Consider the following 23,611-nt stretch of genomic DNA (forward strand, 5'->3'; position numbering starts at 1 on the left):
TTAAGTAATAAATAAATTTACTCCACTTTTGTTACAAGTATTTTTAAAAGCAATTTTTTTTTATAAATTATTATAATACACAAAAATATGTTCACCGTAACAGAACTCGACCTAAATTTCTAAAATCCCTAGCACTTAGATTTTCAAATATCTTATCAATAATAATTATCGGCAATTCAATTTTCGAATAGTTTTCAAGTAAACATATCACTGAGTCTTGTATTTGAAGCATATTCCTAACCCTTTCCACTCGCTTCTTCAATAAAAAGAAATAACACGGAAATTCAAGTTGATATTTGTTTAAGTCAAGAATCTCAAGAATTTGTTCGTATCTTGCAGAAATTGTCACCTTCATTAGATCATTCACGAGAAATTCATAGAAAGTTATATTTCTTTCGTTGCAAATTTTCTTTTGCTTCATTTTATCAATTTCCAATTGACATTTACGATAGAAGAAAACTGACATATTTCGATTGCATGAAGTTGCTGGAGACTCTTCGTTCAGATCTGCATCAAGATCGTTGTCATCATCATCATCATTATCATTATTCATATCATTCTTCTCGTCATCGATACTAACTTCAATGTTATTTAATGCCATGAATGCTAATAAAATCTCGGATCTTCTTGTTATAAAATCTGTATAGGAATAACTTGACTCGAGTGGTCGTTCTCGATGTTTATTTAGAGCCGTAACGTCAGCCTGAAAGTGTAATAAGCATTCGATGACGTTCAATTGTTCTTGTTTAACGGCAACGTGAAGGGGGCCTGCACCCGCTGTTGGACTGAATTCTGTGAAAAAAAAATGTTGGAAATTTTAAAATTTTTCAGAAATTATTCAATATTTAGTAAATTCTTCCACAATTATTTTCTAAAATTTTAATAAAATTTGTTTATAAATTTTTTCATCAAAAACAAAATACTCAAAATAACTATTCTTTACATGAGATTTTGGTAAAGGAATTACAGTTTATAACTCTTCGTATATGATTTTGGCCAAAAAATGAGTTACGAACTATTTATTAGCGAAAAAGGTGCATTGCGCCTTCACGGATTTTTGGTAAACCATAAAATTTTGCCAAAGTGGTATTAGTCATAGTCAACTGATTATTATGATATTTATGTTTAAGAAATTCATTGTCATTTAAATTTTTAAGAATTTTATAAGTTCTTGATTGTAATTTGGATAAAACTCCTTTCGTTGAAATTTCTTTAAGTGCGTCGATCGGACAGTAAGTCATGGGCTTGATTTTTTCATACAAACTGAAACATTTCCTTTGTCAGAATTAGTAAAGAAGAGGTCAGGATTTTCTTTAAATAAAAATAAGGTAAGTAGAGGACTCACCTTTCTTATTATAAACATTCACATCAGCTCCATTGTCAACTAAAAATTCAATCATCGGTATGACATCATTAGAATGTAATTTCACAAGATAGTAAAGTGGAGTACGATTAAAGTGATCCAGAGCATTAATATCCAAACCTCGTTGCAATAGAAATTCAACAACATCCAAATTCATTCCAATCACCGCATGATGAATCATCGTCATACCATCGTTATTTCTACTTTGAACATCAGCTCCATAAGAAACTAAAAGTTCAACAATATCCATTCGTCCTGCTTCGCAAGCACGTTGCAAAGGCGTCAATTCATTTCCATTATAACTCTCCTCACTGACCTCAATATCAGCTCCCATTTCAATCAAAAATTTAATTCTCTCTTTATTAAAAACAAGATTCCTTCCCGAGAACAAAGAATTCACGTCAATTGAATTACTCATTGAGAACGATAATCTTTGCCTCAATGAACTACAACCGCAAACCAAGTTCAGAACCGATGAATTCTCCAAAGGTGAGCCGAATTTTGCATTAATATCAGCACCGGCGTGCAAGAGAGTCTCAATTATTTCGTCATTGTCCACAACCAGTGCATAATGAAGTGGTGAATATTTATCGTCACGAGTTGTTTTATTAACATTTGCACCACGACTCAGAAGATAGGAGACAAGACTTGGATTCTTCTTTCTCACTGCATGATGCAAAGCACTAACTCCACACGATCCTTCGGCATTAATATCCGCTCCCATATCCAATAGACACTTTACATGCTGATATTTGTCTAGTTGAATAGCCCAGTGGAGTAGTGTGTGTCCAAAGGAACATTGCGCGTCTAAATTAAAAACACAATTTCTCAATGTCTCCTGAAATATCTCCTCACTTCCATTCCGTAGCAAAAATAATAATAAAATCGAAAATTTTATCGCCGAACATTCAATTTCTTTACTCAAGAGAAATTCAACAATTTTCCAACATTTTTCTCCATTATCGATAAGTTTGAGATTGCCGTCTATCTGAAATTGGATGAACATTTTATTTAAAATTAAACAAACGGTATCTATTGAACCATATTGTAGGGCGTGTTGAAGTAATGTCTTTCCTTGTGATACAACATTAATTCGGGCTCTATTGTTGAGTAAAAATTCCACCATTTCGGTATTGCATTCAACGGCACGATAAAGTGGTGTTCTTTGTACAATATCTGGAGCATTAATATTGGCAAAAAGATAAAGTATATGTTTTGCAATGGCAGGAGTGCCAAAACGTGCGACATGATGAAGTAATGTTTCCTTTGTACATGGATCTTGGTAGAGAACAATTTGTGGACATATTTGTAATTTTTTCATAACAAGTGATTCATCTTTGTTTTGAAGATAATTGGTTATGTCTCGATATAAGCTTTTTTGGACTTTCGCAAAACTTTTATACACAGTGTCTGTAAAAGGTTATTTTATACTTTTATGAATATATTCTACTAACTGAATGTAAAAAGTGGGAAGAAGTGTAAAAAAAAAATTATCTTTAGACCACAATTACGGACCGAATAATTATTTTTACGTTAAAATGATATGATATGATAATTCATAAAAAATATGAAAGTAACTATTTGAATTTTTTAGGTTAACAAATTGGATTATAAATGACAAAATTTGACAAAAATAGCGAAACCACGGTAACTCATGCAGCACCCACGGTAATTTCCACATTTACCCTATTGAACAAGATTTTGTCTCATCTTCTAGAACAAAATGTTTCTTTCGATGTTTAAAAAACCCTCTTCATATTGTATATTTTATACTTTCTCACTCAATATAATAAAATTTGAAACACAAAAAAAAAAATAAATAAAAGCTTCATATTGAATAAGATTTTATCAATTGTTTTGGATAGAAAGCCTATCAAAATGAATACTTGTATTTGATTGGATTTGATAGAAAGGAGTTTCTATATTATTCAATAAATTTTCCAAAATAAATCAGTAAAAAACTTAAAACAGTTTGATTTTTAAGGTTATGTCTGGATCTTATGTAGTTTAATTTTTTTAAGAGAAAATTGTAAACATAAATTCAAATTAAAATAAAATTGCTTTATTTTTAATTAAAAATCTCGAAATATTCAATCGAAGATTATTTTCGTTTAGAACGAATTTAAATTTCAATTAAATTCATGCAGTTAATTATGGTCTAAGAATTCAACAATTTTTCTTTACATTTCCTTCCATATTGTGAAAAGTTATAATGAATTTTTTCTTTATATTAATTCACTTCTAATTCGAGATAATTTAAACAAAATTTTAATTTTATATTCAAAAATGATTATAAAAATTAAATGTAAAAATAAAAATTTCTTCAAAAAATTTTTTAAAAAAATGTAAGTACATAAAAAATAAATAAATTTTTAAAAGCAATAAAATAAACAAAAAAATAATAATACCTATATCCATCGAAAAAATGATTCCTTCAAACTATAAACAGAAAATGAAACGTCCCTCTAATGAAAAAATTGTTTCCTGCAATTTACATTAAAATGAAAATTAAAAACAAAAATAATTTTCAAATAACTTTTTTTAATTACATTTTTTTTAATCAGAAATTAAGAAGAAATTCGACTTTATAACATTGCGATTTTTAACTGTATCCAAAATTAACAACAGAATTCGACGAATGCAACATAACCTCAAAATTTATTTAAAAAATACAACACTGCATAAATATATATTAATTATCACTTAGAACTAAAAAAAATAAATAAATAAAATTTACCTCTGCATAATATATTTGTAAAAAACTGTATATTAATAAATATTAAATAAATAAATACGTTGTCAAGAAAGTCACTAAAGGAAAAAAATGCAGTTTTTTGTATGTTATATATTGTAGATTATTATTGTTATTATTACTATTATATATTATATATTGTTATATTGTTTTTGTATATATATTTTTTTTGTGTATAAATAAAATTGTCTGAATTTTAATCTCTTGAGTGTCTTGAGTTAAAAATTCTACAAGGCGAGGAACTCTTCTGCCATTTTTCGAAAGCAGGGATGTGTAGTTAGAAACTACAAAAAAAATTAAGGGTGCGGTCACACTTTTGGAAACATCATTCTTGTCTTTCTCTCTCCTATAAAGGTGCTTCTATACCTCCAGTGGATTGGTCAAGCAATCGGCTTGATGAATTTTCACGGTCGGAAAATTTACTTTCATGGCGGGTATTTTTGAAAAAGTAAATGTTGAAAAGGTTTTTACTTGAAAATTTATTTAAAAATATGATTTTATCATAGAAATTATTTTGAAAGTAATGTTAAAAAACATGTTTTATTTTAAAAGTTATCAAATTTTAATTCAAAATGTTTTAATTTTCCAAAGAAGTGTAAAAAGCCTAATGTTTTTGAAATGCTAGTACAGACGGTACAGACTGTTTGTTATGAATGTACATAACCTAGCGTTGTGTTGTCTGTTCATTATTATTTAATATAATTAAATCATTAAATTTAGAATATAATAATATCACAAGCACGATAACACAACGCTAGGTTATGTACATTCATAACAAACAGTCTGTACCGTCTGTACTAGCATTTCAAAAACATTAGGCTTTTTACACTTCTTTGGAAAATTAAAACATTTTGAATTAAAATTTGATAACTTTTAAAATAAAACATGTTTTTTAACATTACTTTCAAAATAATTTCTATGATAAAATCATATTTTTAAATAAATTTTCAAGTAAAAACCTTTTCAACATTTACTTTTTCAAAAATACCCGCCATGAAAGTACATTTTCCGACCGTGAAAATTCATCAAGCCGATTGCTTGACCAATCCACCGGAGGTATAGAAGCACCTTAACTTGGGCATAAGTTTGTCTCACTCTACATTGCTTTACATTTTCTTACTTTTTTCAAAAAACAGGAAATGTAGACTGAGAAAAATTTATGCCACTGTCATAAGACAGAAAAAGAAGAGAATGGTTCTTTCAAAAGTCGTCGTAGGCGAAAGCAAAATGGCGCCATAAAGGTGCGTCCAAAATACTAGAATACTGATAAGAACAACGAAATTGAACTTTAAGGTTTGTTCACAATAGGCTCTTTACAGGCAACTGCTTATACGTTTTCTGAAATCGTACCATTTCTGCTACAACTTTCTTAGTTCGTGGCTAAATAGACAAATTTGCCATGAACTAATAATAAAATAGAAAGGCTACGCTTTTTAAATTAGTCGTGTAAACAGGAAGGAGAGCATATAAGCAGTTACCTGTAATAACATAAGAAAAAACTATTATTAAAATAACCTTAAGCTTTATTCACTGTTTGATAAACCGCAAATGAATTAATAAACTGTTTCCCCACCCTGACTGAACTCACCTGATTCACATGAACCTTGGTGGCGGCAGCTTGCATCATGGTAGCTTGCAGCTAACTTCATTTATTGTCGGTACTGTCAAAATGGCGGACGGTGATATAGATTTGTACGCCGACGATTTAGAACAAGATTTTGCCCAGGTAATGTGAAATTTACTATTTTTTCCACTTCAATAACTCGTCAAGTGTTAATAAAATCATATCAATTAATATTCAATTTACTCCAAACCTTAAAATTCTGTTTACCGTTGTCGGCGTCGTACGCTTGGAAGCCGCACATTTCTCTTCTCTATCCTTAATCTCATCTATCAATTTTCATTCTAATATTGTAATTCTTATTCACTAACGTGAAATTAATTATCAAATTTCACTTGTCAATTTTTATTCACTTAAATTCTTGAATTAATTAATTAAAAGTGAATAAATTTCCTTTCATTGTTACACTACTTGCTGAATTTGAAAGAAACCACTTTTTATTGATACAAAAATTCACTCTTTCATAATTATCACCTGCAATTGAAATTGCACCTGAAAATTTATAGTTGGAATATGTTTCCCACCTGTTTTTTTTAAGTGAGAGAATTTTCTTTATCTTGATTAAGATCAAACTTGAATTTCTTTCATAATTTTACATGCTCTGGAATTTACTAAATTTGAGGTTATGAAAGTTCTCGATGTCGAGATGGAGGTTATTTTCTTTTTTTTTATTGTATACCTATATATATATATATATATATATATATATCTTGTATATATATATATATATAGATATAAAATAAAATTCGAAAATTAAAAAAAATGTATTTTTTCAAAGAAAATAAACAATGGACTTTGAAAAAAAGATGAAACTTTATGAAAAACAAAAATACTAAAACTTTTTCACTAATTGCAGAAAAAAATTGATTTTATATTTTGAGTAACAAATTTAATTTAAAATAGAAAACTAGAAATTTCGGAAGTGATTATTCCAGACAATTAATTATATAAAAAAATAATAATTATAATTAATAAAACAAAAAAAATAATTGTATATATTTTTTAATTTTTTAGTTTTCGTATTATTAAACAGTAATTAATCAACAAATTTTATCTCTATCTTCTTTATTTCTATTCTATTATAAAATGTTTATATTTTGTTTCTTTTATTTATTATTATTATTTATTTATTTATTTATTATTTTCTTTTTTCCGAAATTATTTTTTTATTTATTATTCAATAATTATTAATGATTATTATTAAAATTATTACTATTATTTATTCCAATTTTTTAAATAATAATATGTTAATATTTCTATCTATTACAAATTTTTGTTTATATTCTCTTGTTTCTTTTATTTATTTATTATTATTATTATTATTAAATTTTTTTTTTATTTTTCCCGAAAGTATTATTTTTTTATTTATTATTTAATAATAATTAATGATCATTATTAAAATTATTATTATTAATCAATCAATCAATCTTTTTCTTTTAATCTTTTACAATTTTGACTTCACACGCAGAGTTTTAATTTAAGTATTTTTTAAAAAATTTCTGTGGTGTGTTATTATAAATGTGTGTCATCATAATGTCCATGTTTATCAGTGTTAATTTATTTATTTAACTATGATGTTAATGTTTATTTATTTATTTATTTATTTATTACAAAATTGATTTTATAATCTTTTAAAGTTATGACTCCAAACTCTATGTTTTCTCTGACGTTTGATGGGTGAATTTATTTTTATTATTTGCTGGCGAATTCTATTATTATTATTACCTATTATTATTTATTGGTATATTTAAAAAAAATTATATTTAATATTTTATAAAGAATTTAAAATTTATTTATTTCCTTATTTATTTCATTAAAATTAAGTAATTATTAAGATATTGTAAAATTAATATTAAATTCGAGGGTAAAAACATTAAAACTCTTAAAAAAACAACAAAAATACAAATAAAAACAAAAGTTTAATTTATAAATTAAAAAAAATAAAATAAACAATTTAATTCCCTTTGATTCAAATAATTCAATTTCGATATTTTATTAGATATTTTTATTGTTTTAATATTTAGTACTTTTTTTAAAAATAAAATATTGCATATTAATTAAAAATTTACAATATTAATATTAAAATTCATTTTACTTTATAGATTTTTTAAGTAAAATAAATAAACAATTTAATTCAATTTTATTCAATTACATTCGAGAATTGGTTATAAATTAAAATTTCCAATTTTTTTTTAGCTCTATTCAACTTGTTATGAGTTTTAATTAAATTAAAATTACACCTAATTGAAAATTAAAAATTATTATTAATTTAATTTTCTAATATTATTATTTTTAATTAAAAATTACACCAAATTAAAATACTAATTACAGCAACTGATTATAATACTAATTAGAAAAACTGATTATAATACTAATTACAAAAACTGATTATAATACTAATTACAAAAACTGATTATAATACTATTTACAAGAACTAATTAGAGTACTAATTATCATAATATTAATTATTATTATCCTAATTACGAATTAGAATTAACAGTAGCAATTATAATTAATTATAGAACTAATTAGAATAACTGTTAAAATTATTAATTAAAATTATCATAATAATTATAATACCAATAGTTTTATAATTCGTTCATAATTTAAAGTTTTATAATTAGTTTATAATTTATAGTTCTATAATTAATTATTATAATTTTGTGAATGTTATAAAAATATTAGAAAGCAATATTTATGTTCCAAATGAAGATATTTCAATAGTTAAGGATTTTCATATCGACCTTCTAAACTTCCCAGATGTAAAAAGAAGTTAAATCGATAAATTTTTATTTTTTATAAAAGCTACATGTAAAAACAAAATAAATTAAAATAATAACAAAGTGGAAATAGTTAATAAGATTCAACGAAACCTCTTTGTATGAACCAATGGTTTAAAACAACAAAATAATATTAATTCGAATGCCCTAATTAAAGTAGAGATATTTTTAACTAATGAAGAATAAAATTTTAAGGATGAATTCGCTGGCGATGGCCTCGATTTATACGATGACGTTATTGCCGCCACTGATCGAGTGTCAATGAGCGAAAAGATTGAGCGACCCGATCGAGAAAGAGATAATCGCTCTCCTAATGATGACGCTAATGATAATTCCGGTTACAATCAACTTGGAAATAATATTCATCCCAATCAAGTCGGTCGACGACATCAATTATACATTGGAAACCTAACATGGGTAATTTAACAAATAAAAAGAGAAAACCGTTTTTTTTAAAGTTTGATTTTTATCTATTTTTCAATTGTAAATATATTTAAAAACAAGATTACAGGTTAGTTAGTTTTTAAGTGTTATTTACACTTAAAAGGTGGATGAAATTTAATCTTCTACTTTTGAATTATTTGAAAGATTTTTATCTTTAAAATAATTAAAAAGTAGATAATAAATCTTGAGACTATTTGAATTTTTTTTAAAATTAAATTATAATGGTTAATTTTTGATTTTAGTGGACAACTGATAAAGACATTCAAGAAGCGATTGTCGCTCTTGGCATTACAGATTTTATTGAAGTGAAATTCTTTGAGAATAGAGCCAATGGACAATCGAAGGGTTTCTCTGTTGTTTCCCTTGGTTCCGATCAGAGTATACAAATGTGTATGGATCGATTACCAAAAACAGAACTTCATGGACAGAATCCTGTTGTTACTTATCCATCGAAACATGCTTTGAATCAGGTAATTTGAAAAGAAACGAAAAGAAAATTGAGAAAAAGAAAGAAATGAAAGAAAATGGAGAAAAAGAAAGAAATGAAAGAAAAAGAAAAAAAAAGTTAAAATATGAAAAAGTATTATGTAATCTTTCGAAAAAATGTTTTGAGCAAATTTTTAAATTTCTTTTGTATTTCAGTTTGAATCTCAGTGTAAAACACGTCCACCGCCGTCGCCGCAACATAATCAAAATCAACGGCCACATAATTCTCATCCCCATCAACCAATGTCGCCTCAACATCATTCGCAGCATCAGCAGCATCCTCCGCATATGCAACAGAATCATGGTCATCGTGGAATGATGATGGGACCCCCGCAGTATGATGTAATATTTTCTTTTCTTAATTATCTTTTTTTAGATTTATTTCTCTTTCTTCTTTTTTCGTCGCAAAAATTCAATTTGTTTTTAAAAATTTATAAAAATCTTTGCAAAAGTTCAATTTACTTTCAAAAAGTTTTTTGCAATTCAATAATTTTCCAAATTTACTATTTTTATAAAATTTATAAACTTTATAAAATTTATCAATAGATTTAATTATAGAAAAAACATTTTTGATACAATTCTTCGAAAAAATTCAATTATTTTCATAAATAATATTTCATTTACGAATTCAAATTATTTTCAAATTCAATGCACAGAATTTTCAAATATTTTTAATACAATTTTAAATAAATTGCTTGAAAAATGCAATTATTATTAAAAAAAAATTTTTTTAAACTTGAAGAAACAATTCAATTTTAAGAAACATTCAATTATTCAATAAAACGATAAAATTCGTTGCAATAATTCAAATATTTTCATAAATAACATTTGATTCCTCGCAGAGAATCAATTATTTTCAAAAAATTTTTAGGTAATTTTGCAAAAGAATTAAATTTAATTAGCTTGTTAAACAACAAAATCGCATAAATTCTTCCCATAAAATCAATTATTCTATAAGGAATTTTAATAAGATTCTTTTCCAAAATTCAATTATTTTGCGATAAATATCAAAATTCATCAGAAGAATTCAATTCTTTTGAAAAGTAATAAAATACTTTGGAGAAATTAAATTATTTTTAAAATTTTTTAAAAATTATCGTCAAGAATTAAATTATCTTTATAAATAGATGGGAAAAAATTCTTAACTCAAGAATTAAATTATTGTCAAAAAATTTTTTAAACATTCTTCTCAAGAAGTCAATTATTTTCAAAAATTGTAATAAAATTCTTCTCATGAATTTGGTTTTATAAAATTTTTTATTTAAATTCTCCTCAGGAATTCAATATTTTTAAAAAAATTTAATAAAATTCTTTAAAATGTTTTTAATTATTTTCAAAAATTGTTATAAAATTCTTTAATATAATAAATTTCATTAAAATTTTAATTAAATTCGACTATTTTCAAATAATGCGACTTTTATCGACTTATATTAAAAAATTGCGACTTTTTCGACTTTTCTTCCAAATTTTGCGACAAAATACCATATTTTTAGTATAAAATGCTGCAACTTTTTTCGATTTTTACGCGCAGTATAAAAAATAGCTGTAGATAAATCTTTCGAAAATTATTTTTGAAAAATTTTTTCGAATTAAATTTTTGAAATATACAATTAAAAAGATTTTGAATAATTGAAATTTAGTAAAATTAATTGAAAATAAATCCTTTTTTTCAAGTATTTTATTATAATTTTTGAAAATTAACTATTTTATAGAATTTTTATTGAAAATTTTGGAAATAATTGAATTTTTAAAAATTTTAATGAATATAATCTTGAAGTGTAAATTCGATAAAAAATAAAAATATTAAAATAGTTTTGAAAAAAGTAATTCTTTAACAAAGTAATTTAAAATTTTTTTAAATTTACTATTTTAGAATTTTTTGAGAAATTATTATTTATAATTAAAATTCATCAAAAATTTAATTTTTTTTTTTTTTTATATTTTTGAAAAACTCAATTATTTATTTGTTTAATAATTTTTTTTTGCAAAATTAAATTATTTTCATGAATTTTAATAAAATTTATGTCTAAATTCCATTTTTTAGGAATTTTTAAAAAAAAATTAATAATTTTAGGGAATCTTATTAAAATTCGAAGCAAAATTAAATTATTTTCATGAATTTTAGTAAAATTTATGTCTAAATTTCATTTTTTAGGAATTTTTAAAAAATTTATTGCAAAATTCAATTATTTTCAGGTATTTTAATAAAAATTGTTGTCTAAATTAAATTTTCAGGAATTAAAAAAAAAATTTATTGAAAAATTCAATTATTTTCATGAATTTTAATAAAACTCTTTGCAAAATTCAATTTTTTTTCTGAAATTTTATTAAAATTCTAATTCATTTATAATTTTAATAAAACTCTTTGAAAAATTCAATTATTTTCAGAAATTTTAATAAAATTTTTGTCTAAATTCAATTTTCAGGAATTTTATTAAAAATTCGTTGCAAAATTCAATTATTTTTATGAATTTTAATAAAATTGTCTAAATCCAATTTTTAGGAATTTTTGAAAAAAATGTATTGCAAATTCAATTATTTTCAGGAATTTTAATAAAAATTTTTGTCGAAATTTAATTTTCAGGATTTTTCTTTTATATTTATTGAAAAATTCAATTATTTTCATGAATTTTAATAAATCTCTTTGCAAAATTCATTTTTTTCTGAAATTTTATTAAAATTCTAATTCATCTATAATTTTAATAAAACTGTTTGCAACATCTTCTCGCTAGCCCACTTCCCTTCCCCTCCGCAAACTTTCTCTCTAAACCAATCGCTCTTTTTCTCTGCCTTACTACCATTTTCTCTCTCTCAACTTCCTCTCTTAGCATGTACCCCGGACAGCTTCGATTTAACCCCATTGTCCATCTTAAATATCTCTCATGCATACTTTCCATACTGCTGACTTCTTTCCAACCCCAAATTTCCACTCCATACCCTAAGACTGACCACACTAGCATATCAAACATCCACACTCTTCTTCTCCAATCATTCTTAAATCTCCTCATACCTATGCTCCACACTTTTCCCATAATCTTTCCTGCCTTTTCCACTCTTCTTTCCGCATTCAAACCTTGTTTCCCGTTAAACTGCAGCCAGTATCCGAGATAACAAAACTCATTCACTTCATCTATGCTACTTCCATTCAACTTCCATACTTCTTTCTCACACTTTCTTCTCTTTCTAAACCTCATCACTTTCGTCTTTCCCACATTTATACATAAGTCTTTATCTCTAACATACTTCTCAAATTCATTCAACATTAATTTCATTCCTCTCTCATCATCTGCCATTAACACCATATCATCCGCGTAGGCTAGCGAGAATACCCTACCATTTCCCAATATTACTCCCCCTTTTCCCCTCTTTGACAACCTCTCTTCTACGTCTGCTATTAGCAGGTTGAACAATATTGGGCTCAATGGGCATCCCTGCCTAAGTCCTCTTCCCAACCAAAATTCTTCTCCCAACTCCTCTCCAATTTTTACTCTTTCCCTTGTGTCTACGTACATTTCCTTAACTCTTTCCACCAAGTCTTCCTCAATTCCTTTTTCTTTTAAAACCTTCCACAGAATTCCCCTGTTTACTGACGGGAACGCCGCCTTAAAATCTACGAAAACCGCAACCAATTTACCCTTATCCCTTCTTAGATTTCTATTTATTAAAAAATTCAATACATAGATATTGTCAATCGTCCCCATTCCTCTTCTGAATCCTGTCTGATTGTCAGGTATGCATCCAAGTTCTCCCACCCTCTTTTCCAACCTCTTCCTCAGAATCTCCGCGTACACCTTGTATCCCACCGGCATCAAGGTGACTCCTCTATATTCATCTACCCTTTTCCCTTCTCCTTTCTTCTTGATTGGTACTATTAGCCCTGTTTTCCACTCCTCAGGCCACCCCTTTCCCTCCCACACCTCATTCACCACTTTACACATTTCCTTTTTAACCCATTCTCCCCCGTATTTTAAACCCTCCCCTTCCAAACCATCCCCCCCTGCCGCCTTTCCTCTTTTTATCCTTCCTATCGCCTCTTCTACCTCCCCCATACTTATTCCTGTACCCTCCTTATTTCCCGTCTGCCTTCTCCTCTAATTCTTTTTTCTATGCCCCCGCTTAAACTTTTAAAATACTCCGTCCATTCCTCTATTTTTATATCCTTATTTATTCCCTCCCACTTTTTTCTTTCCCTATTTATTACATCCCACACCTTACCCTCTGCCACAGCTTTTTCTATTTCCTCCATGTATCTTCTTCTTTCCGCTTCTCTTTTCTCCTTCAACAGCTTTTCATGCATCTTGTGCCTCTTGTTGTACAACTTCTTCTCTATCCATCCTTTTCTCCATGCTCTTATATGCTCTCTCAACTCTTTTCTGCTTCTTTCACATTCTTCATCCCACCAACCCTTTTTATTGCTCTCCTTCGCTCCTTCTGCCTTTATTTCCCCTTTTACCTTCTCGATTATCTCTCTTAACCTTTGAATCCTTTCGTTTACATCCCTAACTGCTTCTTCTCTTGTCGCTCCTTCCTCCTGTATCCTTTCTTCATACTCCCTTAATTGTTCTTGCCCCCAATCCCCCATTTTTATCTTTCTGTTCATTTTTCTTTCTTGCCTCCTTCTATCCCTGCCCTCTACCCCCTCCAACTCCACTATTAGTGGAAAATGCTCCGAACCCACCTCAATCCCTACCTTCATACTGCTGATTATTTCCCTTACCTTTTCTTCTGCCAGAACATAATCGATCACCGTATTTCCCCTTCCTACGTATGTAAATTCACCCTCCTCATCCCCCTTTACATTCCCATTTACAATTGTCCATCCCCTTTCCGCTAATATCCTGAGCATCTTTTTCCCTTCTTTATCTAGCTCACCGTGTTTGGACTTTCTTACGTACTTTTCCTCCTCTTCATCCCATATACTGCCACCTTTTTCTCCCGTCCACGCATTTAAATCCCCCCCAATCAATACTTTCTCGTCCCTTCCCCATTCCATCCAATTTTCTATCACCCCCCATCCCACATCCTCACCTCTTCTCCTATAGATTCCCACAATCGAAATATATTCCTCTCCTTTTTTTACCCTTCTTGCCATACATCCCTCCACCTCCTTGGTTCCTTCCTTCAGACTTTCCTCTTCTATTCCATTTCTTATTCCTGACAACATCCCCCCTGCACTTCTCCCCTTTTTATTATCCCTTTTTGCCCCTTGCATTCTCCATGTAAAATTCTTAGGCAACTTCTTTTTAATTTTATCCCAGTCTTTCTCTTCTACCCACGTCTCACTCAAAAATATTATGTCCCACCCTCCTAATGTTTTCCAAAACCCTTCATCTTTATTTCCCAACCCCGATACGTTCCAAAAAACAACTTTTATCTTCCTATTTAATTCCCCTTCCCTCCCTCTTCTCCCTCCTTCCTCCCCTCTCCTGTTCGCTATTCTCCAAACCCCATTTCTCTTTCCTCTTCTACCACTTCTCCATCCTCTTCTTTAACTATCCACTTCTTCCCATTAATCCATAAACATTCCCTTCCCCATTTTACCCAACTCCCTTTTTCCCTCTCCTCCCTCGCTTTCCTTGCCAAAAGCCACCCAATCCTTCTCTCCCTGTAGGTCTTATCCTCATCAATTTTTACAGGTTTACCCCTTAACTTATTTTTCGCCTTCATTACCTCCCATTTTTCCTCTTCGCTTCCTAACTCTACTATCCATACACTCGGCTTATCCCTGTTTTCACCTCCAGCCCCCCTTATACCCTTTATGTGCACTTCCACTCCAATATCCCTCATTATTTTTTCCACTTCTTCTTTAACCTCACTCTTTTCCACTTCCAACCCCTTTACCACAATCCTTTCTCTTCTTCTTTCTTTCTCAACCCCTTCCATTTTCCTTTCAATTTCCCCTAATCTCTTTTCGATTACGTGCTCGCCTCCTGAAGCACCTTCCTCATCCACACTTTTCCCCCTCTCTTCTTCCCTTTTTTCTATTTTCCCCACCCTTTTTTCGAGATCACTCAATTTTTCTAATTTTTCCTCAATTTTCTTAAATTCTTCCACCTTTTCTTTTTCCCTTTCCTTAAATCCTTCCTCTAATCCGTCTAGTTTATCCCATACCTGTTCTTTCTCTTTTCTCCATTCTTCTTCATGCTTTACCCACATTTCTCTTATTTTCCCCATCTCCCCCCATACCTTCTCCATTTTTTCATTCATCCTCCTGCTTCTATCTTCTTCCTTTTTTCTACCCTCTCTCATCTCTTTCCTTAATTCGTCTAATTTTCGATTCGAATCCTCGCCCATTTTCCTGATCATGTTAAGCACCGCGGTTAGTTCCTCTTTAGCTTCCTCATCATCTGTTTTATCCTTATCCTGCTTTTCCTCTTTATCACCCCCCCTTTTATCCCCCTTTAAAAAATCCCCCATCATTTTTCTCGAACTTCTACTCACCGATCTTTCCCTTCTATCTTTGCTTGACGGCCTTCCTACTGGTCTTTTAGAACTCTCGCCCAGCAAGTCTACAGCACTAGCGTATGTCTTGCTTGCTTTATCTTTCCGTGAATCTACCCGCCTGCTATCTCTCTCTCTTGGGTCTGAGTCTGACTTCTCCCTCCTTGTCACCGTTGCGCTACTACTGTCACTTGTTTCACCGCTATTCAAATTTTCCACTTTCTCTTCACTTTCTGAATTATGTCGCCCTCTGTTGGACTTCCTAGGAGCATTGGGAGAGATAGGAGAGAGGGAGGAAAGCGTTGAGAAAATAATTGGGAAGTGGAATAAGAAGGACAGGGAAAATAGATGGAAAAAGATTAGAGAGTCCAGATATAATAGGTGGTACAAAATGGTCAAGGAAGAAGGGTTGCCGAAATATTTAGTGAAAATAAGGGATGAAAGGAAAAGGAATAGAGTGTTAAGGTTCAGAATGGGAGAGGGAATGAATGAGTGTAAGTATTGGATGAGTGAGGATGAAAGATTGTGTAGAGTGTGTAAATTTGAAATTGAGGACTGGGAGCATGTGTTGGATAGATGTGGAAGAGAGGAAGGATATGAGGAAAGAAGTATAAGTGAACGGGTATGTATGGTGTTAAGTGGAAATGGGGAGGGAGAGAAATGGATGAAAGAAATAGAAAAAACTAGAGCGAGGGTGGGAACGTAGAAATAATTCTTAGTTTTATAATTGACGAAGCCAAATTGGGCACAAAGAAGCTGGAAACGGAAACCCAGGCACTTGGCAGATAGATTTAGTTTTTATATTAGGTTAAGGTTAAAATGTTAGAATTGTAAGTTATCTTTAAGGTTTTTTTTGTATTGGAAGTTTTGCCTCGAACCCTGCGGCTTGTGCAGGGAGAGAGTAATAAATAAAAAAAAAAAAAAAAAAAAAAAAAAAAAAAAAAAAAATAAAACTGTTTGCAAAATTCAATTATTTTCAGAAATTTTATTAGAACTTTTGCCAAATTTAATTATTTTAAGGAATTTAATTGAAATTCATTGCAAATTTTAATTATTTTTCAAAGATTTTACTAAATTTAAATTATTCTTTAAAAAGATTTTACCAAATTTCAATTATTAAAAAAAATTTTTTATTGTTATGTAATTGTAAAACTATTGCGTCTTTCAAAAATTATTTAGAAATATTTTTAAAAAGTTAATTTTACGAATTTATTTTTTAAAATTTTTGAATATATTCTACCTTAATATCTTTAAAAAGAAAAATGAACGGTTTCAATTATTATAAAAAATTGAATTTTTGTATTTTAACAATTAAATTTTATTTCCCGGTGAAAAAAGAAATAAGAAGTATTTAAATATTTTATTTAGCAAAATTATACAAGTTCTGATTAATTGAATTTAGAAATCAGTGAAGAATCAGGGAAATAGAAAATAGAATATTTGTGACAACACTAAATTAAATTAACGACTTTTTCGACTTTTTTTCTATTTTTAATCAACTGAAGCGACTTTTTTTTGTTTGTTAAAGTCGATCCGAGGCCTGTTTTTTGTACTTTTAACTAACAATTCTGTAGAATTAATTTTCTTTTTTTTCAAAAAAAGAGTTAGTATATTTTATTAAAAAGATAATTTGTATTAAAAATTAGGGACCAAGACAAGGTCAAAGAATTCCTCCGCCGGGAATGGGCCCACCTGGCCCCGGCGGTCCACCCCAAGGCCCACCGCGTATGCACGGACCACCCATGGGTCCTGGTCCAGGTCCTCATCATCCTATGCAAGGACATCCGAATCAAGGTCCACCGCCTCCTGGTTATCAGCAGGGACCTTGGAATGGTCCACGACCTAATGGGCCAAGAGGTCCAAATGGTCCCGGACAACAAGGAATGCCCGGTCCCGGACCCGGCCAACGTCCACCACCCGGAATGGTCAACGAATTCGTAAGTTTCACCTCAATGTTTTCTTTGAAAATAATACTCAAAGTGAAACTTTCAATTTAAAAAATAAAAATTTAAAAAAAAAAATTTTTTTTTAAATTTTAAAATAGAAAAATTTTAAAATAGAAAATTTAAAAAAAAAGTAAACTTTTAAAAAAAGAAAAATTTTAAAACAGTAAAATTATAAAAAAAGAAAAATTTAAAAACAGAAAAACTTTAAATTAAAATAGAAAAATTTTAAAATGGAAAAATTTTAAAACAGTAAAATTTAAAAAAAAGAAAAATTTTAAAACAGAAAAACTTTAAAATAGAAAAATTTTTAAAAATAGAAATTTAAAATAAAAACATTTAAAAAAAAGAAAGAAAATTAAAAAAAAGGAAAAGTTAACAAATTTAAAAAAGAAGGAAAAATAAGAAAACTTTGACAAAGAAGGAAATAGCAAACAGTCTGTGATAGTAACTTTCGACTGATTTTAAAACTTTATTATCTTTATTTTGTTAGTTCCTCTCGGGAATAATTTGTTGAATTAATTTATAATTAATAGTTAAATTACCAAAGAAATTAAAATTTTTAAATTGATAAATTTATTCATTTTTGACAGTTTGGTAATAAAAATTGATAATTGTTTGTTGAATTGGATTAATTATTGTTATTCACCAACAATAATCAATCAATAATAATTGTACAAAAAAGTTGCCGCAACTCCTATTATCATTATCTTGATTCTATTTTCTCGTTATTATTTTCATTGACACTCAATTATTAAGGTTCGTCTATATTTTTCACTATATTTAAGATTTAAATCTTCCATAAAATTATTTTTATATAATAATTTTTTGAAAGAAATTTAAAGGTCGTAAAATTATAAATCGGTCGAAAAATATTTTGATCCACTAGAAATTTCTATATTTTCCTTAAAAATTGATAGATTTTATTTGTAATTTTCTAGAAAATATGTTTTTGTATCCACTAAAAAATTGTTGAATGAAAAAAATTTATTTTTACTATTTTTGAAGAATTATTTTTTGAAAAAGAACGCTTTTAGGTTGACAACGCTAAAAAAAATACCATATTTTTATTTAATTTATTTTATTTGGAAATTCGTTTCTTTATTTTTTTAACTATGGTAATTTTTTTTTATCGTTTTCAAACGTTTTTTTCAAAAGAATGCTTTTTAAAAATAGTAAAAATAAATTTTTTCATTCGCCAATATTTTTGTGGATACAAAAACATATTTTCTACAAAATTACATATGGATTTTAAAATATAAAGACTTGTAAGAAAAATGAAAATTCGAAAAAGGACAAAATATTTTCTGACCTTTGAATTCCCTTCAAAAAATGACTGTAAAAATAATTTTATGGAAGATATAAATCATTTTCTTGATATTTTTTATTAATAATTGGACAAGTTCATTAAAGCTTTAGGTCTTTATGTATAATTTTTTTTTTACATTTTCATCACACGAGAAGTAAAGGTATTATTTTGTATTAATTTACGAAAATGTATAAGATTTTTAATAATTGGAAGCTTTAACATTAAGAAATGTTACAAATATTACTTGATGTATCTAATAAATATGCTTTCTACCGTTAACCTACGTTAGTCCGCACAGATATATTTATGTATTTTTTTTACAAATTTTACAAACTTTTTGAAATTTATCAAAAAATTTTATGAAAATTATTTTCAATAATTTTTACTTAATTCTTAAGCGAATTGTTCATTGTATTTTCAAAAAATGCAACTTTCTTCCATTATTTAAAAAAAAGCGACTTTTTTCGACTTATTTTCAAAAATTTTTTCGAAATATACAATTAACAAGATTTTGAAAAAATGAAATTTTTGTAAAGTTTATTTGAAAAAAAATGACTTTTTTTCAAGTAGGTATTTTATTACAACTTTTGAAGAATTTTATTTGTAAATTTTGAAAATAATTAAATTCTCAAAAATTTAAATAAAAAAATCTTATGAATTTCAAAATGAAAATTAATGAAAATTTTATTACAACTTTTTGAAGAATTTAAAATTGTAAATTTTGGAAAATAATTAAATTCTCAAAAATTTGAATAAAAAAATCCTATAAATTTAAATATGAAAATTAATAAAAATTTTATTATAAAGAATTTCATTATTTTCAATACTTTTAATTACATATTTCCGAAAATTCAAATACTTGGAAAAATAATAACTTTCAAATTTTTTAGAATTATTATTTTTAACATTATGGAAAAAATTATTTTCAAAATTTTTCGAAAATTTTGTTTTTTTTTAATTATTGAAAAGTTCTTTAAAACAATTTAATTATTATCAGAAATTAATTTCTTAATTTTTTTTTATATTTTTCAAAAATTCCAATTATTTTTGAAAGATTTGATCAAATTTCAATTGTTTGACAATTTTTCAATTTTATATAATTGAAAAATTATTATCTCTGAAAAAACTGTATTAAAATATTTTTAAAAAATTTATTTTATAAATTTCTTTATTATTACTTGAAAAAAACTCATTTTCCAAGTATTTTCCGCCTAAAAATTATGTAAAATTATTTAAATAATTTCTACCGACTTTTTGTTTAATTTTAATATTAAATGAAAATATAAACGAAGTGAAATTAAGAAAAAGTGCGTATTTCAAATTTTAGAAAATTTCTGAAATAATTTTCACCCTCAAAAAAAAATTCTTAAACAATGTCAAATATTTTTTTCTCTTTAAAAATTATTTATAGTTGGTAGAACCTGTGCGGATTGAATAAAAATTATTCGAAATTCATTCAAATTTGTTGCGTGGGATTTACAATGAGAATAAGATTGCTGATAGGCAGAATGCAGGCAGATTTTTAATAATTTTTTAAACATTTATATATATATATATATATATATATATATTCGAAAAGAAATTCATTATTTTGTAAGCGATATTTTGTAAAATTTAATTATAGTAATTTATTGAATTGAATTTGTATTAGAAATAGAACAAAAATTCTAGATTCTAAGTTCTCAGAGTTTTTATTATTATAATAAATATATGTCATGTAAAATTGTTAAAAAAAAATCTCGAAATTGTTCAATAAGTTAAAATAATCCATTGATTATTCTAATTTATTATTTAAAAAAAAATTGTAAAAAGCAAAATCACGAGATTTGAAAGAAAGAGTTAAAGTTTGGTATCATGTGATTATATGTATATAAAAATTATAATTGTGAAAATTGACTAAAATTTAATAAATAAATTTAAAAACAAATTGTTTCGTGTTTTTGTAAAAAAAAATGGTATTTTGGGTAGATAATGAATAAATCGAGAATTTTTTAAAGAATTAAATTTTTCGGAAATAGGGAAAGTTACTTACTTTGAATATCAAGAATTGAAGATTGTGATCAGTAAGTACATTTTTTTTGAATCTAAATTCTAATTTGTTTTTTAAAAAGTAATTCAATAGTTTTTAATTTGTTATTTAAATTTATTTATTGAATTGTAACAATTTATTTATTGGTACTGATATTATTATTGATAATATTTTAAAATTATAATTATATTATATAATTTTATTTTAATATTTTTGAACAGTGGGGATAAAATTTGTTTGGGGGTAATTTTAGTTTAATGAAAGCGATGCTCAGATGACTTACAAACTGGAATAGTAAAATTGTGAACTACTGCTTAGTAGGTTCTTTGTTAATGGTTTTATTTTTCAATAGCAGTTTCATGGAGGTCCACCGGGACCTATGAATCAGGGACCACCTCGAGGCCCACCTGGACATCCTGGCCCGCCCGGTGAACTTAGAGGAGCTCCTCCTAGAGGCGCTGAGTGGAATCGTCCTCCAGGTTTGTACGATTCTCATCAATGATCGGATAATTCTATTGAGAGAAATACTCACTTGAAACCGAAAATCGCGAATATTTTGATAAAATAATTTACATTGACGAAGAAAATTCCTCTTGTGCTTAAATTCGGAATAAATGGAAAATATCGTATTTTTTTGAAAATGGTTTTCTCGAAGGGAATGGTGGAAAATTTAAATTAATGTGTTGAATAGGAATGATGCCAGGACCTGGAGGAATGCCACCGGGACATGGAATACCACCTCAAGGGCCACCGGGACCACCGGGGGGACCAGCACCACATGTAAATCCCGCTTTCTTCCAACAGGGTCCTTCACATCAGGGTCCACCTGGACCACCACATGGACCAGCGCATGGACCTGCTCCTCACAATTACGGTCCTCCTGCGCAGGTATTTATCTTTTTTTCCGAGTTTACGATCTTAAAGACTTTTAGTAGAGAAGCCAATTTCAAATTTTATAATATTTCAATTATGAATGAATTTAATTAAAACTATTAAAGAACTTCAGTTTTTGAAAAATTTTAATAATTCAAATTCTTCTGAAATTAGTTCAATTTTTTCATATCTATTTAATTAATTACAAAAAAAAAATGGATTTATAGAAGAATTTTATTTAAAAATACTTAAACAAAAAAAATGAAGTTTGGAGAAGTTACAAATGATTGCAGAAATTCAATTAATTTCAAAAGTAATAAAATTCTAGGTAGAGTTCAAAAAATTTTTTAAATTCTCGTCAAAATGTCAATTACCTTTGTAAATAATAAAATTCTTCTCTAAAATTCAATTATTTTCAAAAATTTTAATAAAATTCTTGGGAAAATTTCAATTATTTTCAAAAATTTTCAACATTTCAAAAAAACAATTCATAATAAAATTCTACGTAATTTAATTAATTAATTATTTCCATAAATAATAAAAATTTCACGATAATTTAATTATTTTCAAATTTTTTATAAATTTCTTGGCAATAATTCAATTATTTTCATAAATAGTAAAATTCATCGCAGAAATTCAATTATTTTTAATCAAATTTTAATCGAATTCCTTAAAAAATGTAAATATTCTTAAAAATTTTATTACAATTCGTGGAAAGAATTTAATTATTTAAAAATTTGTTAATAAAATTCTTTATGAGAATTCAATTTCTAGAAGTAAAGCATTATTCAATAAATTATTTATTTTCATATTTATGTAATTGAATTCTCGTAAGAATTTTCTAATAAAAAGTCATTTCAAAATGAATTTCAATTAAAATTATTATTATTTTATTACATAATAATCAAGATAATCTGTCCTCACGTGAAGTTAGTGTTTTTTTGATTCCAAACTGTTTTATAGTTTAAATTGTTATATCGAAAGTTTGACAGTTAATTTGTAAATAATAAAATAAGTGAAGTAAGAAAATTTAACCCAAATTTCAAAATCTCAATAAAGAGGTACAGTTGCAATTCGGTTTTTTGGATTTTTGATAATTTTCGATAATTTTGGATTTTTTACCAAGGAGTCGAGACTATTAAATAAGTAAAGTATTTTCCAAGAGCACAAAAATAATGAAGCTAAATCCCATAAAAGAGGAAAGAAAATGTTGAATTTTAAGACATTCGGTTTTTTGAATTTTTGATAATTTTCGATAATTTTGGATTTTTTACCAAAAAGTCGAGACTATTAAATAAGTAAAGTATTTTCCAAGAGCACAAAAATAATGAAGCTAAATCCCATAAAAGAGGAAAGAAAATGTTGAATTTTAAGAAATTCGGTTTTTTGAATTTTTGATAATTTTCGATAATTTTGGATTTTTTACCAAAAAGTCGAGACTATTAAATAAGTAAAGTATTTTCTAAAAGCACAAAAATAATGAAGCTAAATCCAATAAAAAAGATAAAAAAATGTTGAATTTTAAGAAATTCGTATTTTTTAATTTTTGATAATTTTCGATAATTTTGGA

General features: G+C 27.1%; 2 protein-coding genes across 4 annotated transcripts in view; one reads left to right on the plus strand and one right to left on the minus strand.

Annotated features, from left to right (window-relative positions):
• On the minus strand, positions 1–5,825 carry LOC122505252 (putative ankyrin repeat protein RF_0381). Of its 2 annotated transcripts, none has more exons than XM_043616753.1 (4): positions 5,704–5,825; positions 3,772–3,847; positions 1,346–2,773; positions 1–792 (listed from the first exon to the last, which is right to left on the minus strand). In XM_043616753.1, exons 2-4 carry the CDS (start codon positions 3,779–3,781, stop codon positions 92–94), a joined length of 2,139 nt encoding a protein of 712 aa, XP_043472688.1. In that variant the 5' UTR covers positions 3,782–3,847; positions 5,704–5,825; the 3' UTR covers positions 1–91. The 2 variants fall into 2 exon arrangements, with proteins under 2 accessions (XP_043472688.1, XP_043472687.1); XM_043616752.1 differs by lacking the exon at positions 5,704–5,825 and adding an exon at positions 4,101–4,380.
• Positions 5,718–23,611, plus strand: part of LOC122505254 (cleavage and polyadenylation specificity factor subunit 6-like) — a 25,006-nt gene continuing 7,112 nt past the window's right edge. The window contains exons 1-7 of one of the 2 annotated variants that reach the window (XM_043616755.1): positions 5,718–5,841; positions 8,712–8,933; positions 9,203–9,430; positions 9,603–9,788; positions 17,534–17,824; positions 21,521–21,647; positions 21,860–22,056. In XM_043616755.1, coding sequence (XP_043472690.1) covers positions 5,785–5,841; positions 8,712–8,933; positions 9,203–9,430; positions 9,603–9,788; positions 17,534–17,824; positions 21,521–21,647; positions 21,860–22,056 — 1,308 coding nt within the window. In that variant the 5' untranslated portion in view covers positions 5,718–5,784. The remainder of the gene's footprint in view (positions 5,842–8,711; positions 8,934–9,202; positions 9,431–9,602; positions 9,789–17,533; positions 17,825–21,520; positions 21,648–21,859; positions 22,057–23,611) is intronic. The other variant, XM_043616756.1, reaches the window with a different exon arrangement.

This window comes from Leptopilina heterotoma, unplaced genomic scaffold, assembly GCF_015476425.1.
Source record: "Leptopilina heterotoma isolate Lh14 unplaced genomic scaffold, ASM1547642v1 Lhet_350, whole genome shotgun sequence".
Lineage (NCBI taxonomy): Eukaryota > Metazoa > Arthropoda > Insecta > Hymenoptera > Figitidae > Leptopilina > Leptopilina heterotoma.

Bases quoted from the DNA above. Each gene is read 5' to 3' on its own strand.
- LOC122505252 (XM_043616753.1), bottom strand. The intron at 793-1,345 runs GTGAGTCCTCTA...TTTTTTTCACAG, and splicing joins GAATGTTTATAATAAGAAAG to AATTCAGTCCAACAGCGGGT.